Consider the following 21,410-nt stretch of genomic DNA (forward strand, 5'->3'; position numbering starts at 1 on the left):
TCAACAGCTTCACAAGGATATTTCCACTTTATTTTACATTGTGTATGTCAGAGTAAGTCTCAAAGTAGGAGTTACTGATTCTTCAGTGAGTAGAAAATCCCTCTGTAATCTCAAAGGGAAGTCTTGGAGGGGAGCAGGATCCCACCAACCAGGCTTGCATAACTCTAAACAGCAGGTCACATCTTCCCTATTAAAGGAAAGGCCACAATGCCACACTCCAGTCCATCCCTGAGGACACACAGCTGCTGCCTGCAGACAGGAATAAGCCCCTCCCTCACCTCAGCAGGCCCTGCAGGGACAGAGCTGGTGTCTGAGGTGAGAGGAAAGCCAGGCACCCAGCTGATGGGCTGCCTGGGCTGAGCCCAGGAGGGAGATCATTGCTGCCTGCTGTGCAGGAGGTGCTGGAACAAGGAGCCATCTTTCTGGCTTAGGCGGGCGGGCGAATCCAGCTCTGCCACTCTCCCAGCTTGCATCACCAGCACGCGGTCCGAGTCCAGGATGGTGTTCAGCCTGTGGACAACAAATGCCAGGACACACATTGTTGGATCTGAGGAGAAGCTTTGGATAATGCTTCCCCTGCTGTTAAGGGTGGCCCAAGACATGCCCAGCATTAGGAGCTGTGGAGGATCTCCCTCTGCACTCAAGGTCACAGTGCAGTGCAGCTCCCCAAAGAGCCCCTGCTCGCTGCTGAAATGCAGCACCTCTTAGGAGAGCACAGTGATGCCTTCTAGTTGCTGGGCATGGCAAGGCACCAGGAACACAGAGGGAAGTTCTGTGGGGGGAAGCTCAGGGCATGCCTGATTCTGGGGTTGCACAAAATGTCTCCATCCCCACAGGGGTTAGTGAGTTGCTTTATTTGCCCCAACATTTCCTCACTTTCCACCTCCCAAGGGCAGCAGAAATTGTGCATCAGCTGTTATTCCCCTGCAGTCTAGCATCTTTGCTTATGCTACCACCACCACCGGATTTGTACTTGCCAGACAGCCAACCACAGGACCCACTGCACACATAAGAGCCCAGGTCTGCCCAGACCTCCAGCAGAGCAGCAACCTCTGGTTCTGGATAGGGAAGACAGGGCAGCAGGAATGTTTTTGCACAGTTGTGCCCCATTTAGCGTGAAACTACAACCCTATGAATCTGCAAATCACAAGGAAGACACTACACAGGATTTGAACAGGTAAAAGGCATTATGGAGTTCAAGAGTCTGGTTACACATTCATCTCCAAGAGAGTGCAGGCTGCAGCACTGGAAATGACTTGGAGGGGCAAGAGACAAGTACAGAGTCATCTCCCATCCTTTTTACCCAAAGCTGAATGGCATGGAAAAACTATGGATACAAAACAATCCCATCATCACGTCTCTCTCCTTACTGCTCTCCCCCATTGCTCTTCATCCCAGTGGAAAAGGGGCTGGGGCCATCTTCAACTCAGTCTTGCTGCTTTGCCTTCCGCCACTCCTTCCTCCACTGTTTCTCCTCTTTAATTATTCCCCCATCAAAGGTGGCCTCCCCACACCCAACCCAAACACACACCTCAGCCCACAGTGCTCTTGCACTTCTACTCTATTTATGGCTAACATCCTTAGTGTAGGAACCACATTCCCTTCACACCCCTCCTGCCTCCCTCCTACATAATGTATTTAACAAGACCCAGTTGATTCACTTGCCAGGCCCAGCCCACCCTGCCTGTCATCCATCACTCCCACTCCTGTGCAGCAGGACACCAGCCCCTGCCACCTGCTCATTTGATTTTTATTTTTGTGGTAACCTCTGTGCTTTGAAAACACCCTCCATACAATTGCATAACTCTCCTCCAAACACTCCTCCACTTGGCAAGAGTAAGAGCAGAGAACAACACCTAATGCTGATCCATCCCTTCTCTGCAGTATTCATGTTTTGCCCTCCTCCCTCTGACTGCAACCATCCACCGATTGTACTCTTAATCTCTCAGATGGGAGGCAATCACTGTTGTCCTGTTCTGCCTGGGCAGTGTCTATCATGCTGGCATAAGGTACTAAAACTCAGGATTTTGCAAGACAGAACTATCCAGGAGCTAGCTGCAGCCCTTTGCTGCCGGCTGTCCTGCACTGCCCTCTACTGAGCCAAGGACACTTGCTCCTCCACTATCTCCACACTGCCCCTTTCCATAGGATAATTCTCCATTACTCCTCGCCCTAATGTGGCAGAACCACAAGGAACGATTCATCTGCCCTACCGATGCCAGCATGCAGTGCCCAGGAAGAGAAATCTGTGCTATGATGTGGCATTTTTGCCTTTGCTGACACCAACTTCTGGGTACAACATTTTCCCCTTTTCACATCCAGTTGTTCCCAGCACCCAGCAGAAAAGCCAAAGGGCAAGGTCCAGCTTTGGCACTTGAAAAATCTTATCACAGAGACCTCCATGCTCAGCTTGAGGCCCAGGCATGGCATGTGCAGCCACCTCTCCGTGTGAGTGGTAGGATGACTTTAGGCACAGAGGTTCTTCCATACCTGTGAGCAATTGTCAAAACAGTTTTGTCAGCGAAGCGCTGGCGGATGGTCTGCTGCAGCAGCTGGTCTGTCTTCTGATCCACACTGGCTGTGGCCTCATCGATGCACAGCACCTGCCAGGGACAGAGAGTGAAGGGAGCTCCCAAGCACCACAGCAGAGACCCCACTCCCTGGTTAGAGACAGCCTGAGAAGTTAGGATATCTGTTCCCATTACACCTCCAACTCTGCAGCGCTCTCCTCTGCTGTCCCCAGAGAGCCACCAACAGGTCACCCTTCCCCTTGCTCCGATGGAGGCAGGGCACTCACCTTGGCCTGTGTCAGGAGGGCTCTGGCCAGACACACCAGCTGCCTCTGTCCCACAGACAGACTCTTTCCCCTCTCTCCCAGCTCACTGTCCAGTCCACCTGCAGGGATCAAGATCAGCAGTCACCTGCATCATCTGCACAGGGCCTCAAACAGCTCCACCAGTCCAAGGTTTTCCCAGAAGTACACAAAATCCCAATTCTGCTCAGGCCCAGGCCTTAGGAACTGGAGCCTTTACACTTAGACACAAGCAACATCTGGCACAGTTCCCTTAGAACTAAGGCCTGGCTTATCTCTCAGCTACTCCTCTAAAACCACCGAGGCCTGGTCTCACCAGAGAACTTCTGCCACCCAATCCATCACCTCCCAGTCCATTTGCCTCCATAATGCCAGGTAATGCCACCGGGTCCCACTGACCTGTTCCCACACTGGTTCTAACCTTGCCTAACCCATTCCCTACTGCATCCACCTCAGTTCCCTGCCTCAGCTAAGGCCTTCCCTCCTCTTGCAGAACCCGCACTCATCAGCTGCTTCTCACTGGTTTCCAACTCACCCATCTGAGTAACAGCATCCCACAGGTGGCACTGCTCCAGCACCTCACGGAGCTCAGCATCCGTCCGCTTTCCCTGGGGGTCCAGGTTTTCTCTGATTGAGCCACTGAACAAAAATGGATCCTGCGGGATGATGGCCAGCCTAGATCTGCAAGCAAGCAAAAGCTGAGGGTTCATGGGATGGGTTCTGCAGAAAAGCAAAGATCTGCTACTTCTTTTTTCATGAGGTGTCTTAGTTTGCTACAAATCATAGAGGCACAGAGACATGGGTCACATATTCAGCCTGGTTTCCTTAGCACAACTGTTGACAAACAACAGAGGGACTCATAAAAAGCTGCCACAATTAGAAAAGAGGGTGCCACAACAGTGAGTCCTTTGCTTCTCACTCTGGCATCCGGCCACTGACAGCTCTCAGCCACCGTCAGCTACCCCTCACTCTGTTCAGCCATACCTCAGCTCCTCCAAGCCCACCAGCTGGCTGTCAACACCATCGAGGAGAATCAGGCCTGATTTCATCTCCACCATACGGAAAAGGGCCAAGAAAAGGGTGGATTTCCCAGATCCTGTGCGACCCACAATGCCCAGCTTCTCTCCAGGGTAAACAGTGAAGCTCACGCCATCAAGTGCATTAGGCAAGCCTGCTCTGTATGCCAGGACCACTTGCTGGAACTCCACAAGCCCCTCACTTGGCCAGTCAGCAGAAACCTAAGAGGGATACACAGATGAGAAAGGGTATGATAATGATTGATTGTCATCTTCAGCATCACCTCCCCACAGTCCAAGTCCCACCCTTCCCTTTTAGATGGTTGCTTGGCTTCTGAGCAGAACTAACACACAGCCCAGTCCCACCTCCAGCCCACTCCTAGGCTTGTTCTTCCATCACAGCTTGTATCTAGCACCCATTCTGCTTCCCTACTCCTTCCCATCACCCCAGCCTTCACCAGTTCCTGCCAGAGATTCATCCTCCCCAGGAGATATACTAGTAAAAGATGAGCAATCAAGGTGGTTTCTGTGCGGAGAGCCCTCCACCCATTCACTGGAACCCTGTGATCTCCCCAGGGGGCAAGTGCAGGGCAAAGGGTGAGAAGATGGGCCAGTACCTGAGAACACATTTGTACTTTTACCTGGACCAATTTATCCTGGGGCTCCATGGGGATGTCTGTGGTGTACTCCTCTGTCCTCTCCACACTCACCATCAGCATCTCTGTGTGAGTGAAACTGGCTATGAGGCCTGAGAGCAGGTTTGTGACAGACAGGGCGTATGAGAGTGCCAGGCCCACAAGTCCTGTGAGGACAAAAGCATAAACAAGAATGTCAGTGGCAGGGAAGGAGCTGACATCTTGGTGGGCAGACAAAAAAAAAACAAAGGAAAAGTCAGGACTCTGAAGTCTGGGGTCACACTTGAGGTTGGGGACACACAGGAGCAGAGACAGGAGCTGAAGCATTACACTGTGGGTGACTTGCTAGGGACAGGAAGCAGGAGCTCTGGATCTTACCCCAGTGTAGGAAAATATTTAGCTCTGGGCTGGGAGAGGAGGAACCCCTTGGGCAAAGCCTAGGACTGGACATAGATCAGTCCCTGGCAGTCTACCTGGATTTCCCAGCTGCTTCTGGTGCTGGATGATGGCAATCCCTGCAATAGCAGTAACCACAGCAACCCCAATCATCTGCAAGCGGATGTCCAGCCACTCCATCACTGTGTTGCTGGCAAAGAGACAGCGCTGGTTCTGCTCCAGACGCAGCTGATTCTCCAACTCAAACCTGTCAGGCACACAACAGAGGTTTGCACCACTCAAATTCCTCTCCCAGTGTTCCAGACAAAGGGCATTCCAGCCACCCTATAACCAGCCCCACAAGAGGAAGGCCTTGGCCTATAAAGCCAAAGCTCTGTCTCTCTGGGTGCTTGTGCTTCCTGCTCACCTCTTCGTTGCCCGCATGGCTCTGATAGTGCTCAGTCCTGAGAGGGTCTCTGAGAAGTGGCTGTAAATGGGAGACAGGGTGACACTGCAGAGGCGCTTGAGCTCCCGGGATGTGAATCGGTAATAGCGCTGAATGAAGAAGTAGACTACAGCCAGAGGGAGCAAGACCAGACCAATCCAAGGGAGGCCATAGGTCATTATCAGCAGCATGCCCAAGAGCCCGTAGATGTTGGCTAGGAAGATGTTGAGGATAAATGGCAGGCTGTCATCCACACAGTACAGGTCTGAGGAGAAGCGGTTCAGGACCCGGCCTGTTGGTGTGGTGTCAAAGAAGGTGACTGTGGCCTGTGAGGGAACCAGACAGTAAGAGCCAGTCAGCTGTGGTGAGATCCAACCACAGCGTGAACAGAACAGTGCGCAGGACAGCAGCACCAAGGGGAGCAGATAAGGCCACAAGGAGGTGGCCACCACAACCCACTTCCTCACCTCAGCCTCCAAAGCCAGCATCCACTAGCAGCCAAACAACTCATGTTGTTTGCATGGTAAAAGGAAGCACTCCTTCTGTATCGAATGGCTGACAGCTACTGAGAAAGCAGGCATTCGGACACCATGATGGCCCAACAGTAGCAAGGTACATCTAGCCACCAATCCGAATTTACAATCCCCTAATCCTAATTCCAGCCTGAGGACCCAAGGAAGCCAAAAACCTAAAGTTAACTGACACATGCCAGCATCAGCCCTAGATCTTGCTTAATAACTCCTTCCAATCTCATCTAAACCTGAACTCACCATCCTGTAAAAGCTACTTTGACTTGACTGGCTATACATCTAAGGCTAATGAGTGAACAGATGCAGGTGGGAGCCATAAATCATCCGTCCATGGAATGAACAGGACACATTCTGAACCACAGATTATTGGCCCCTTGCGCTGGCTGTGGTGCAGCCCTTTTTGAATACAATCCTACCAGCCAATACCAACAGAAACCTTAATCTATCTCCCACACCTGTACTCCCAGCTATGAGAAGAATGGCAGCTTGCAGGAGGCTCAGCCTGCTCTGGACTTTGTGCCCATTACCTTTAGAACCCTTTGGAGCAGTCGATCGTGAATGACAGCGGCAGCACGGAGAGCACCATAAGCAAAGAGGAACGCCCGAATAATGGTGAAGAGAGAATTGGCCCCTGCAATGCTCCCATAAACTATCAGGTAGAAATTCACGTCCACTGAGCCATTGGGAGGGCCTGGGGTCTTGTCCAGATCTTGAATGGGGGAACTGGAAAAAAGGAGGAAGATTATGAATCTGCCAACATCCTCCTGACAGTAAACTCACAGACAGGGCATGAGAACCCAAGAGCATACTCCAAGGGAAATCAGGATACTTTAGCCTGATACTCCTGTTACACCCCTTTGGCATGTGGGGACAAATACTCTGATTACTATGCAGCTAGGAGTCTTCCATCAGCCCCAGACAGAAGCCTTTTTGGCACGTCATAGGGTCAGGGATTTTGATTCTCTTTGTCAAAGCAGCCACACACATCCCCTGAAGTGAAGTGGTCAGTTTATCTATCCCTGCTCTCCAGGATCTTCACCAGAAATGCACTTAAGGACATTTCTTGCTCCCTTTGGCACCTCTGGACCATATTCACTTACACAAGCCCAGCAGTGGAGAAGAGAAGCAGCTCTGGAGAAGGCAGGGAAGCTGAGCAGGCCATCACAGAGGTATTTGCTGTCTGGGATATGCTGGAGATCCAGTATGACAGCCACCAATCTGAGATATTTCTGGATGCTACAGAGAAAGACAGACTATGTAAAGAGAAATTCTATTTCTGGATCAGCAAACATGAAGCAGACAAGCTGAAGGGGAAGCTGCTGGACAACTTTTGCATAGTCTTGCTGCCCAGTATAGTCTTTCCCCTGTTAGTAGTAGAGCAGGAGCAAGTGAACAGCCTTGAGCTGCAGCAGCGACACAGCACTGCTAGAGGTACAGTAATGCAAATGCAGCAGCGAGATGCCAGGTACAGTTCCCACGTGTGCCTCCTCCTCCCTGCTAAAGTAGCTCTTTGAGCTACTTTAATTTGGGGAACAGAAAAGTGGCCTTCCTGCTACAGGGAGAGTGTTTAAAGCCCTGGTGTCTTTCCTTCCAGACTCCATGCAACCAGGGAATGAGACAAGAGAAGAGGAGTGTTTGAAGAGATGTGCTGCTGGGTCACTGCCTCACCTTGCATCAGGAACAGTGAGAAGAGGATTGATATTGCCAAGCAGCTGCCCATTGCCATCCAATAGGCCTTGTACACCTGAAAAGCCACTGCCCCTTCCTTCTTCTCTTCCTCCTTGTGGATGAGATTATTGTTTTGGGTTGGTTCTTCTGCTTCTGTCTTTATGGCCTCTTCCTGTTCCTGTTCATTAGGGGCTGTGGTTATGGATGCAAAAGCAAAGGTCAGTGAAGTGTTAAATTCTTCCTGCAGCTGTTCCTAAATGTGAACAGAGCAAGTCTAAACTATGAGTGACACTTTTTCCCCTCCTCTCTCCTCTTGCAAGACAGGTGCACTAACCCGGGCAGTTCTTTGTGGAACAACAGCTTCAAATACTGCCCCAGACCAATACCCAATGATATGTGGGCCTCCTGTCCTTCTGTGTATACAGCACCCACATATCAGCACTGCCACAGCAGAACAAGATAAAGCCAGCAGCCATCAGGTACAGGTTCTGTCTGGAAGGTCAGCTGTGATGCCCCAGCTACCCCTTAAGCTCATCAGAAACAGACCTTTATCCTTATGCTCCTTGTCGGTATCCTTGAACTTGGGGAAGGCTTCAACAAGTGGCAGGATATCAGCTGGTGTGCCTGCGAAGAGAGACATGCAAATTCTTCAGCATCTGTGAGGAGCAGGTGACAACTTTTCACCTTCCCACTTCCTCTTGCTGTGAAATGACCCAGTTTTGTTCTCTCATAACATTCCCCACATTACACAGCAACTGTACCCTTGAAGGCTCCACTCCATTCAACCTGTTACATCCTTCTGCCTCATCAGCTCCCCACATCTAGGGCTGTTCTGTTTTATCTGTACATCTGCACATTCTCTTCCACCCCATCTTCACCCACATGCAGTGCTCTCAGTGTCCTCTTTTATCATTGGGTTCCCCACTAGTTAATCCTAATCCCCTCAAGCCATTCCAAGACACAGGCACAAGTGAATGCCTGAGAAGACAGTGTACCTGTCTTAACTATCCTGCCATTGTCCATCAGCAACAAGGCATCAGCCTTCTCCAAAAACTCTGTCCTGTGAGTGCAAAGGACCCTGGTCTTATGTTTGAGAACTCCGAAAATGCATTTCCGCATAATATGGTTGGCTACATCTGCATCAACAGCAGCCAGGGGATCATCAAGGAGGTAAAGTTCTTTCTCCTGGGAGGAGGACAAAAGAAAAAAGGATACAGCTGCTGGCCCTGCTGGAGCAGGCAGTGCTGTAGAGAAAAGTCCAAGTGTCTCCATGGGGCAGCACCTTTAGGCTAGCACAATGTGCTTTAAAGACATGCTGCCAGAACTGTACAGCAGAGTGCTTCCAGCCTTGTTATATTTGACTCAACATGATCTGCCACACAGTAACTCCCTTGTTATTTACCTGGTAAATGGCTCTGGCAAGGGCTATTCGAGCCTTCTGTCCCCCACTGAGTGTCACACCATTTTCACCCACCTCTGTCTGGTCACTTGCTGGTAAAATCTGAAATATTCAATAAAATAATTTAGAAAGGGACAAGAAACTGCTGGGGTTTCCCACATCAGGACACAGGGGCCCCTCTCCAGTCTCTGGCAGTAATTTCTAAGGCTGACACCTTACCAACAATTAAACAATGCAACAGTCTATACACTGGTTCTACAGACAACCAGCAAGCTTTATTTATGCAACGAAAATCTCTTACACTCCAGAATAGGGTGGTCACATCTGAACTACCCATTGAGAGCAACTTCTGGTCCAAGGTAATTGTACACAGTAATTTTTCTGTGAGAACAAGAGCTGTGCCTGCATCAAAATTATGTCAGGGTCCTTCCAAACAGTATAGCAGTAAAAACTACCTAATTTCAATACCTGGAAATAAGACTCCTCTCAGTTTGGTAGCATAGGTGTACTCTACAAAATCTCAAATAAAAATCTTGCCTTTACAGAGTATTCATAGCTCCAGCCAAAATAAACAGCAGCTGCTAAAGCCTGGCACTTCAGAAAATCAGGCATCAGCTTATAAACTGGGAGAAGGCTATATTCCTACCATATATACAGCCAGGTTTACTGGCTAATACAGTCATAAACCTCAAACTTAGAATATATGTCAGGAGCACTGACTTAGCCCTTCAAAACTGCAAAGAAGTTGCTTCTGATCCTCGCCCCAAAAAAGCATCAGCTGCTGATAAGTTCTGACTGAAAAACTCAACAGTCATCAGCTCTGCAAGAACAACTCCTTTCCCCAGCATGAAGAGCTTTTGGCTCAGCAGCAGAAGAAACCACCCAAAGTGCTACAAGAGTGACTTCACACCTTAAAGAAGTATGGGCACACTAGGAATGGTGTGGGCTTGGTAATCAGAGCAACACTGTGTGACAGGACATTGGAACAGCAGTCTGCACCCTGAAACAATAAACACTGATCCCAGTGAGGCTCAGGATGGATGCAAAAGCCTGCCAAGAAGGCCCAGGAAGGTTTCCAGCCTAGGCACTCACATTTAGGTCCTCGGAGAGGGCACAGGCCTCCAGCACCTCCTCATACAGTCTGGCATCATATTCCCGCCCAAAAAGGATGTTTTTGCGGACAGTGGTAAACTGTATCCAAGGCTCCTGTGTGGCCAGACCAAATCCTTGCTCCAGGTCACAAACATACACTCGTCCACCTTGTCTGCAAGCACAACAGAAGTAGGTATAAAGGGCAACAAAGGAAAACTGCTGGCAGATCAAAATTACTTACAAGATGGAATAGCACTGGACAATTCCCACCTGCCATAGCATGGAGGGACCAGGCAGGGAAAAGTCTTTAGGCTACTTACTTAATGAGCTCTCCAGTGATGGCTGCAAGCAGAGAGCTTTTGCCAGAGCCAACCTTCCCAACAACCCCCAGGAGCATTCCCTGCAAAGGGAAATAAAAAGAAGCAACCTGATGTGCTAATACAGGGTAGCTTGTCCAGATTTCTTGACCCACACGTAGCCTGTAAGGAAGCTGACTGCTAGGACCATCTCATGTTCAGCAGTGCAGCTGGGTACAGTTGTCAGGTAAACCAGACTCCCGATATGACAGGACACAGATTTGCAAGGAGTGTTAACTCTAGAGCCCTGCTCTGTTCCCTGTCCAGTTGTCTCCAGCAGCAATAGTAGAAAGCAGAGAGAATTATTTCATCTCCTGTCTGTAAGCCATGGATATTCTCTAGAGCCTTTCAGCTCTGAGATGTAATATGTGTCCCGTGCCTCTTGACCAAGAGAAGATTTTGATGCATAGCTCCTGGACTGAGGAAAACATGCCACCTCTGCTCCATTATTTCTAGTTTCTGTAGTACCAGTTTTCTATATTACCTCCCATGTCATTGCTTACCTTTCTCACTGACAGGTTCTCGATGTGCAGTTGCAGAGTGCCTGAGGATGAGGGCTGCCTGGTGCTTTTGTCCTCAACTGGCACCCATGAGAAGGCTGCACATTGCATCTCCATGGCAGTAGCAGTATCTGAAGGGCTATCTACAAGTGAAAAGCCAAACAGCAAAACATTGCTATGAGAAGACCAGAAAATTAAAGGCACCTGGCATCACAAATATCATCAGCTTTGTTCCCAAAGGCAGAACATGGATAAAGCACTGCATGGTGCCTCTGACCCAACCACAGAATGAGACTCTTGCCTACTGACTTGCCCTTAAACTTATACATCCCTTCTTCCAACCCTTCTGTCTCCAGCTCACACCAGACACACATGGCTGCCAGGGAGACACTGTAAGGATATAACCTGGTTTTATTATTGCTGGAGGTAAAAGAATGGCAGGGAGCTGGCCAAAGGCAATGAAAGAAGGAAAAGGAGCTAATATGGCTCAGGAGAGGGGCAGCCACTCAAGCCTTTCTGCCACATGAAGCCAAGTTTGTTGATGGCTTCGGTGTCAGAAGAGCTCTGTCCTCTGACAGAGCCACTTGTTCTATTGGGATGTTAATGGCTCTGTTGGGACAAGCAGCAGCTTATGGTTGGTAAAGTGGAATGTTATAGCTTTGTCTCCTGCTTTCCACAGAAATTAAGTGAAGTGTATCCACTCTGCCTCTACCCAATTGAACATCCTGAATCACAGGGGACAGCCAGCTGCCCTCCAGCACTGCCCCTGGGCCTTGCACGTCATCTCTCTGCTCTGAATGTCTGCTGACCAGAGTCTCAGGCCTGGCAGATTCCTTAACCATTACCTAGGGCATAATAAGCTTCCAGGTCCTGGTCCATGAGTTCAAAGAATTGCTGGATTCGATCCAGGGAAACTTTGGCCTCCAAAATCGCATTCAACACCCATGGGAAGCAGTTGAGGGGTAGAATAAGCATCCCAACAAGGGCCAATGCTGTGAACACCTGCATGGGTAAGCAAACAGCCATCAGCTGGAGCCAGTACCTCCCCTGTATCCTCCAAACAGCTTCACCAGTCAGAGCCTGAAGAGCTGTGGAGAGACATGCATTAGTTTCCCAGAGAAGATGCCTCAGGATTGCAGTTCCACTGTAGACTGTGTTCTGTACAAGACAAGTCTGGAGCTCTCCCTACTACTTACTCACCTTCGTGGCAGTGAGCTGGTGACCCAACAGGACATAGGTGACAAAGATGGCAATGGAAACAACAACAGGGAGTGCTGCCCACATGTACACACACAAAGCATCCAGGTAACTGACGGCCCGTAACTTCTGCAGCTCTTTAACCCGGCAGGATTTTATTCTGGTGCTGAAGTGCTTCTCCCAGGCGTAAAACTTGATCACACGAATGCCACATAGAAACTCTGTCATTAGCTGCAGGCAACAAGGAAAAGAACATCAAGCAAACATTGCCCAGGCAGCCTGGGCTGTGCCTGGGTGTGCAGTTGTCTCCTGCTAAGGGTCAGGCTAGAAATGTCAGGAACGATTTATTGCTAACAAAGGCAGAAACTTAAGTGACAACTACTGGAAACTTTGTGCTCATCCATCCCACCAGCTTCTTCAGCTACCCAAGCTGCACACAACCAATAAAAAGGCAAAATATTACACTACCTTCCAAGTGAAAGATGAACAACACAGGTGAAGGGATGTGTGGAATTGCTAGCTCCAGCCTGGATACTATTTACTTGTGTTGACTTGACAGTGCCTCGAGATAAGGTCTGACTCTCAGGCCTGGTCCTGCCCTGACACAGCTAGTCTGTATCCAGAGCCTGGCTGGTTGATTTCCAGAACTCTGGTGTCCCTGCACAGTGCAGTCCTCTCCTTTCTGTTCTCAGGTCAGCATATGTAGAGCAAGCTGACTGCCCAACATTAAAGAAAACTAACAAGAGTGACTTTATTCAGCAAACCAGTCTTACAACAGTTAGAGAAAGTTCAGCATAATCAGATACAACTCTGGTAGATGCACCTACTGTTGGGAAAATAAGTATTTTTAAAGCTGCCAACAGTTCTGACAGGGAGTTGACCTATGCTTCATGCTCCCAAAGCATGAGTGAAACTGCTGTCTTCTCAAATTAGAGATACAATACTAAAAGGTGGGAATCAAATGTCTGATATGTGGAGAGGAGAGATGGCACTCCAAATAGGGGAAAAGCAGTGGAAAAGATGACTGAGGGTGCCAAGCCTAGAGCCATATAAAATTACATCCATGATCATTGCCTTTGTCCAGACTGAAAGCCACTTCATCCTTGATGGCATCACTGGAGCAATAGGATGGATGCATATCTAGAGGAAGCCATTGGGAGTCTGACCTTTACTACACACAGAAAAGAAACTTGCAAGGGAACCTAAACTAGCCCAGGGGACAAGCCAAAGAGGACATTAAAGGGTCACAATCTTATGGGTGGTGAAACTACATCACCCTGAAACTCTTGACCGAAGTGTGTGTGTATGTCCCTTCTGGCATTTTTCTCAACAGCTGTAATTCAATTAATCTGCTTTGGACTATGCTCAGTGGCCAGGAAGCCAACGTTCTGGGACAAACAGGGAAAAAATACAAACTCAGAGAGACACCACTGCCCCTCACCTTGACTCGTGTGTCCTTGTGTTTCAGCATCTTCTCGTTGTTCACCATGATGCGGTTAGCTATGATCTTGTTGATGGGCACGAGCAGCAGTGCCAGGGCCACACCTCCCAGAAAGGCTACCCCCACTTGCTGGTAGAGGAGATAGAGGGTAATGGCAAGCTGGACAGGCAGGCTCCACAACTCGTGGAAGCTTTGGCAGAAGTTGATCAACCTATCGGTGTCTGTGCTCATGAAGTTGACAATTTCCCCCACAGTGAAGCGGGCAAGGCTGGTGCTGCTGACACGCAGAGCCTTGCGGTAGATGGCAGAGATGACGGCGGCCCGCACCATCAGCGCCATCTTGTTCATCTCGTACCTGAACTGGCTCCGCAAGAGAGCGCCCAGGAAGGAGCCAGCAAAGAGCCCAAGGGCATACAGAATCCCATGGCTCAGGGGCTCCTGACGTGACTCCATGAAGTTCACCAGCAAGTTCAGAAGCAGAGGACCTGAAAAATCCAGCAGACTGTCAGCCAGCTTGAGAAGTCCAAGGGTGTAGAAACGAAGCCCAAAGGCCGCATGAAGGACTGACAAGAAGCGCACAGCTTCCTGGGCGTGGTGTGGGCTGTCTGGAGCATCACTACTCCCTTCACTTCCAGCAATGACTGGGCTAGTAAGAGACACTGTCTCCTCCTCTGCTTGCTGAAGAGCTGCTTTCTTCTGCCAGCAAGAGTAGAACCGGTCACAGACCCTGGCAGTCTGGAGCTGGTGAGGAAGCACATAGACGTCCTGTGGCTGGTTCAGCTTCTGCTGGTAGCCACGCTCCATAATGGGGTTCATCCAGGTGTAAAAGAAGCGTGAGAGCCAGCTCTCACCATCTTCTGCCACTCTCTGTGGGTCAGGCACCGGGATCCCTGGCTCTGAGATGGGCTGGTCTTGCTGCCAGGAGTAATTGATGGAGAGGAAGTGTTGCCTGCCAGCAGTGGGGAAGAGGTAGCTGACCACATAGGCAAGCAGAGAGGCCAGCTGCAGGCAGAGAATGGCAAACCTGGAGGAGGCACCAGGGTGGGCAGGGGACCAAGCTGTCCCACTCTGGCAGTACCACACCAGTGTGATGATGAAGGAAGGTAGGGGTGAGAGGGTGAGGAGAGCCAGGGCTGCAGGGCCCCTGGTAAAGCCGTGAATGGACCTGCAGAGCATGAAAAGAGCGAAGCCATGCACCAGCCATGTCACGGCAGCAGTGCCATTGGCCAGCACTTCCAGGTACACAGGGCCCAGCTCCTGCTGGGAAATGGTGGCTGGGATGGTGTCAGCAAGGAACAAGCCAGCAAGTAAGAAGGAGGTAGCGATTCTCCACCCCCAGCTTGGCCTGCAAGGCACACCAGAGCCAGACCTTGAGGAGGAAAGAGCAATGAAATAAATTACAGTTGTAATTCCACTACCTCTCAGTCAGTACTGTCCTTTCTTCCTCTCCTCTTCCCCATGTTTATAAACCCACTCCTACTTAACCTTCTGGATACACCTCCCTAGATCTGTAACATTTTCTGTCTGTAGGCATTGCTAAACTACATCGGGTCAATATAGCCCACTCTTTGGTCAACACCAGAGATTTAGACGCTACCAAAGAAAAGCATTTCTTTACAGAAATTTGTTTGCAAATTATGATATTTTGTGGTCAAATCAGATTCTAATCCTTAGGATTAACAGCAAGAAAAAGTATATTTAACCTCTTTAACACAAATTTTGGATGATGAAATTCTCTGTCACATTTCTGATCCTTGATTTCCTTGTCTGTCGGATATTTTTTCTAGAAACATTATTTTTATCACTGTGAGTTTCAGTGATGCTGTGCTTGTAAAGTTTATAATCTATTGCCCATCAAAATACTTCATTATCACTGGATTCTTTGTGGCCTTTCAGTATCAATGAATGTTGTCATGTTTAGGAATTTCAGAAGAGGGTAAACAGAAAAACAATTTTGCATTTCTCTAAATTTCTTATTGCCTTATATACATCTTCTATGTCACCTTGGATTTATATCCTCTACCAGAATACTCCCAGTTTCCCCAGTCCTCATTCACTGAAAAAGTTTTTAATTACTTTCTGTGATTTTATGCCCACAATCCCCTCTATTCTTTCTGCATTCCTTTCTGTACACTGAATTAAAATGGATGCTGACAAATATAATAGCATTATAATATTGTGTCCTTCCCTAATTACATATTCAGCACATGATAGGGAAATACAACTTCCAGCCTTTCCACCCCACCTCCAGTCCAACATAGTAATAAGGAGCCAGGAAAGTCAGTCGTCATACCTCGGAGTGCCAAGGAAGCAGGCACTGACCACTGCAAGGATCACATGAGGAATCACACTTAGTGTCAGCTGGTTAAAGCAATGGCCAACGCTGCCACGAACCCACACGGGGAGTGGATCTTCTGGGCTGGTCCCACACAAACTAGCCAGGATGTTTTCCATCCTTTGCTGGTAATTCAGTGTGAGAGACAGGATGTCCTGGGGTAAAAAAAAAAGCAGCATGAGGTAAAGAACTACAGCCCCAGTCCAAGATGGAGTGATGAGTAATTAACACAGAGCTAGAAGCAAGTTCCTGGGTCATAGTCCAAGCCTGGCTATTGTTCACTCACTATCATACAATCGACTTCTTAAAATGATAAGCTCCAGCTGAAAATAAATTATCTTGTTTATTCCCTTAAGTCACCCTGGGACTGCAACGCCCTGTGAAATTTGACGCTTTCTAATTTCCATGGTTTTTTTTTTTTTTTTCCCCCCCAAGGTGAGTTTATCCTCTGTAAGTAGTATAAGAAAGTATTTTCCTATATACGGATTTGTATGAAAAATATTCTGAGCTGCTTAAACAATAACCTATTAATTGTATTTCCACGTTCACAACACTTCCCACCAAGGTACTCCTTAAGGCAGCCTGTAACGTGAAACATCCCCCAGTCGGCAGGGAGGATGCTGGTGCCCATCCTGAGAAGCAGGCGATACCCGTAAGCTACACACGACGGGCCAACCAGCCCCCTCTGCGTGCCGCCCCGCGGACTGAAGCACACCTGGCAAGGCCTCGGCTTTACAATGATTTCTGCTCGCACCAGCCCGTCCCACCTCCAGCCCGAGGCCGGCTGAGCGCCACGGACCGGACACCGCACCGAGCTCGGCACGCAGAGGGGGCACTGCAGCACCACGGCAGCACCCGGCACAGCGGCCCCCGGCGCTGCGGCCCCCGGCGCTGCAGCACCCGGCACAGCGGCCCCCGGCACGGGTCTGGGCCGGCGCCAGCCCCAGGAGCTCCCAGCCGGGCCGGGGGCGGGCGCTGCGGCCGCCACGTGCCCGGGGCCGGGCGGGCCCCGCTGTCCCCGCTGTCCCCGCTGCCCCCAGCCCCGGTACCTCGGCTGCCGCGCGGCGCAGGCCCCGCACGCTCCTGGCAAGCCCGGAGGACGCGCCACAGCCCCGGCAGAGGCGGGGCGAGCCCCGGGCGGCATCCAGGCCGGAGCAGCAGGCCGAGCTGAGAGGCAACAGCGAGCCAATGCAGCACGCACAGCCCGCTCAGACTTCAGTCTTCCGGTTAAAATTACCCAAACTAAAAGCTAGGCTCCAGCCATGAACAAGGGTGATTTTCCCCAGAGTTCCTCTAGTTCTGTCCTGGTGATCATATCCCTCCGTTCCTTCTATGATTTGTGGCTCACAGCATCTGAGCAGTTTGCAAACTGACAGACACCGGGTGCACATTACAGACTTGCAGTGTCACCGTGTCAACCAGCACACTAATATTGGACCACTGTGTTATCCAAACATCAGCAGGTATAGCCCAAGCACTGCTTTTACAGGTATAAATGTACTTTTACAGATACAGCTTTCTTTGGTTGTAGACATTACAACAAGATGAAAATAACATTATAAGAGCACCTTGCCAATAACATATTAGTCTACTCACAATGGCAGAGGTCTCCTGGCACAGTGAGAGATCGTGATGTTAACCTAACACAACCATCTGAATAACAAAGGGTAAACAAATCCTCTCTGTTTCACCTGTGTTGTGTTCAGTGACTGTCTGGAGCATGAACACACATGTAAGCAGCACCCCCAAATGTGACACTCATTCTTTACTATAAGAGTATGTTGCATTGGAGTGGGGGGAACAAATGCACAACTTTCCAGATGAGAGAAAGCAAACTGGAGAGGACATCCAGCTCCATCTGCTCTGGACTATTATACAGTAACAGGAGAGTGCTGTAAATGTCACCACTGCCTAGCAATTTTAGCTGCTACTGGTGATTTTTATAGCGGATGATCTGAATGCTTCAACTGTCCCAAACCCTTCCTCAGTACTCTCTTGCCAGGGAAAATAAGCATATAATCACCACAGGCAGAAAACTTTACTTTCAACATGCAGCTCACCAGAGATACAAAAAGCATTCTCTGAGCTTGGAGGTGTTATCAGTGTAGTGCTGAGGAAGGAAAGTATCAGTGACATTCCTGAGAAAACAGAGCAATCTGGCTAAGGGAGTGTGGAACAGCAGCTAAGAGCAAGAGCTCAGTGGCCACACTATTCTCTAATTATAGCTTCCTTGAAAGGAGCAGGAGAGTGCATTTTCTGCAAGTCTCTCTATCTCCTTGTTTAATAATATTTTCTCACATGCCTGACAGCAATCTTTGTGTGTCAGAGTTGAAAGGTTGCCTTTTTACATGACCAAGCTACACATACTGTACACTGTATTTGGCCAGCCCACTCTTTTCCCCCACAGGTCATCCAAAGGTTTCTAGACTAAACTTTCCTGAGGAGGCCTCGAGAGTAAGCTTTATGTCCTCTCTGCTCAGGGAAGCTTCCCTTCAACAAAAATGCTGTGAAAGCAGTAAACTCTCAAAACAGCAAGTAGGGGTTGTGTGAGGTTGAAACACTGAATTGCACAGAAGTGAAGCTGATTTCAGATTTCATGGTTCTGATGTCTTATTTATTTCCATATGAAAACAAACAAACCCAAACAACTTAGAAATGTCCAAAACCAACTAAACAAATATCTTCAAAATACCCACAACCCCAACTGGACAAGTACTTTCCGTGTCTTAATAAGATACCAGAGAAGTTCTCGCATATCGACAAAAGACAACCTTTCTCACCTGAACTAATCACTCTCAGAGCTTTTTCATTCAGCCACACTGTATTTTAGCTTTCTCTTTTTTCACGTGCTGCATTCTGCTTGCTCAACCCTCCTAACCTCTTCAGGTTCAAAACCATGAACTTTATCACTTCAACTGAAAGATGGAAAACTTTCACGTGCCATGGATTCCTTTTTGGTCCAGATAGCACTGCCTACACTCATATGGGAAAACAAACACAAAAGGGTATTAAAAAAGGAACTCCAGGAAAATACCAATCCACCCTAACTGATCTGAAATCACTTTGCCTGTTCTGCATAAATGCATTTAAATAGCATCACAGCAAGAATTTAAGTAGACATTCCTCCTTTTCCTGCTTCCTTTTGGCTATTTCTCTTGCTCCTGAATATTGCTGCCTAGACCATTTACTGCTATATTTTTGACAGATGTAAGATGTGCGGGCACGTGGTGTGGTGGCTATGTTGCATACAAAGTACCTTGTGCACTATAAATAATCATACACCTGGCAATTATAAAAAAAAAATCACAGCATTCAAAATTGCAAAAAAACCCCACCAACATTAGGTTTAATTTAATCCACCCCCACAGGCCATGCAGGCCAGATTTTATTCACTATTATCCAGGGTTTTTTAATGCTCTAGATTGATAAATCCCCAGTGAAGAAGCGCTATCTGGCAAAGGGAGGCTGCCTCCCCCTTTTCTGATGAGTTTGTTTTGTAACCGATTACTTAATACCAATCCCAGGACTCAGGGAATCAGTGTAGGCTGCATGCCCATTCCACTTCCCAGCTATAGTAAATATTGAGCTGAAACAGAAGCCAGCCTAGACAAGCCTTAAATTCAGAAATATCAACCTTGTAATTATAGATGTAAAATCTCTGAAAGCAATTGTCTGTTTGGATGTGTTTTCTGTGCTCCCAGCCAGGACTCTGCTATCAGCTGAACCATCCTCAAATTCCATGACGACACAGCTGAGGAAGGTTTGATTACTTGGCTCAGTCCAAAATTTTTCATGAACAGGCTGCTTTGCCTGGACCTGAAGGCACAAGCTAGATATTGTGCCCTGTTTTCCAGGGAAAAAAATAATGCCAAGTTCAGAAGACAGATGAGTATCTTCTACTGCATCTCCTTGTGAGAACACAAATTCTGTCATAGAAACACAGAAACTGTCTTTGTTGTTACTCATAACCTAGCCATTCAACATTAGATGGTTGTCTCATGCCCCTGGATCTAGTCTTGACTCAGACAAGAAGGTAAAAAATTATAATTAAGGTATTACATTTTTCTTTTTCACTGGTCTGCTTCTTAACCTAATGGTCCAATCTGAATTAACTTCAATTCTGATTTCTGTTTACTTGTTCATACAAAACTACTCCTAACTTTTCTTATTCTGTTCTTTCTTGAATGTCATTTGCTCCCCTTTCTTATTTGGGGCCTAATGAGAATTCAGAGATATCTCATTACCCCAACATTGCCCTCAGCATCCAATTAGCTAAAACCTCTCCAAGCAGCAGCTAATTGCAAGCTCAACTATGAGCCTTGGAATTCCAAAGAGGAGTTCAGGAGCTGAACTTCTACCAGAACAGGCTGACTGGCATCTCTGTCATCCAGTGAGTGTCTAGAACACCAATTGCAGGGATGTTACAAAAACCTCTGCAAAGCAGGTAAGGATCTTGCCTGACTTTTTCAATCCTTGAGACAAACTGTAGTGCTTCCTCTTCCAAAGATGTGAAAAGTCTCAATTTGCTCTGCACCACTGGGCCCAGTTTTCAGTACTGATTTTAGGAATAATTTAACTGGATCCCACTATGGATGCTCAGTCCCTTTGAAAACTTAGCTTCTAAGGCATGTGGTTAAAAGATGATAATACATCTAGTTGAAAATGAGTTTATAAATTGCAATTATAAATTGTAATTGTAAGGCAATGGTCAGTAAGATGACAGGGTGCTAGAAAATGCCAATGAGCACTGGTCAGTCTCCAACAAATGGCATTTTAGGAACTCTTTTAACATCACAACACGCAGGGTGTTTGCTTGCTTTCTACCACTTCTTCCATGAGCAGTTTTCTTACTGGTGTGCAGATAAGACACTTTAATGAACTTTATCTTCAGTTTTTATTATCTGGAATCTTTCACCTTCCAAATGCCACTAAAATCCATGATCAGAAACCACTAGAATACCTCCTGTAGACTTCCTTTGGCTATAAGGCAAAAATGTTAGGAAAAAAATAATGTTCTGGCATTCCGCAAAGTTTTTAGGTATTAGATGCACAACTATTACAGAAAACTGAATTTAAAAATGTTTTGCAGAGTTTCTTGGGTTTGTGGCTTTTTACTTGTCCATTTAAAAACCAAACTATAGTTAAAAACTGATGTAAAGAAAGCAACAGCATGGAAGAGATGTCCAAAACCAAACAGGTAATTTTTCTCACTCTTTTTATCACATTCAGCTATTTTTGTTTACTTCAGTTGGTGAAACTGAGTGCTTGATGCAGACACCTGACACTAAGGCATGAAAACATGTTCCTCCTTTGAATAAAGTAACAGAGCATATCTGGGTAACAGTATATTCCTTACAGTGATAAACTACTTGCATGTGATCAACCACAAAAAACCAGAGGGGAAATTCCAAAATACACATCAGTTTTGTGGTTCTCTCAAAGTGTTCTGCTTGTCTGGGTATCACTGAGATTTGCAGTCTCCTGCACAGCCTCAAAGATGAAATTCTTATCCCAGGAATTCTTACAGTTGAATTAAGGTCACTGATAAACACTGCAAGCCTTAGGACAGAAAGGTGAGGACAGTGGTAACAGAAAATAAGTCTTTATAT

At 47.9% G+C, this 21,410-nt stretch overlaps 1 protein-coding gene across 3 annotated transcripts; it reads right to left on the reverse strand.

Moving 5' to 3' along the window:
- Window positions 1-8: 8 nt before the first annotated feature.
- Window positions 9-20,557, reverse strand: ABCC10 (ATP binding cassette subfamily C member 10). 3 transcript variants are annotated; one of them, XM_053938119.1, is made up of 22 exons: window positions 18,582-20,557; window positions 15,760-15,956; window positions 13,467-14,835; window positions 12,029-12,256; window positions 11,674-11,830; window positions 10,832-10,971; window positions 10,293-10,372; window positions 9,973-10,144; window positions 8,884-8,982; window positions 8,477-8,666; window positions 8,028-8,105; window positions 7,482-7,673; window positions 6,914-7,049; window positions 6,341-6,536; window positions 5,266-5,609; window positions 4,937-5,106; window positions 4,470-4,630; window positions 3,797-4,050; window positions 3,348-3,493; window positions 2,798-2,895; window positions 2,491-2,603; window positions 9-510 (listed from the first exon to the last, which is right to left on the reverse strand). In XM_053938119.1, exons 2-22 carry the CDS (start codon window positions 15,918-15,920, stop codon window positions 375-377), a joined length of 4,620 nt encoding a protein of 1,539 aa, XP_053794094.1. In that variant the 5' UTR covers window positions 15,921-15,956; window positions 18,582-20,557; the 3' UTR covers window positions 9-374. The 3 variants fall into 3 exon arrangements, with proteins under 3 accessions (XP_053794094.1, XP_053794097.1, XP_053794095.1); XM_053938122.1 differs by lacking the exon at window positions 18,582-20,557 and adding an exon at window positions 16,851-16,943; XM_053938120.1 differs by lacking the exon at window positions 18,582-20,557 and adding an exon at window positions 16,517-16,757.
- Window positions 20,558-21,410: the final 853 nt, after the last annotated feature.

This window comes from Vidua chalybeata, chromosome 3, assembly GCF_026979565.1.
Source record: "Vidua chalybeata isolate OUT-0048 chromosome 3, bVidCha1 merged haplotype, whole genome shotgun sequence".
Lineage (NCBI taxonomy): Eukaryota > Metazoa > Chordata > Aves > Passeriformes > Viduidae > Vidua > Vidua chalybeata.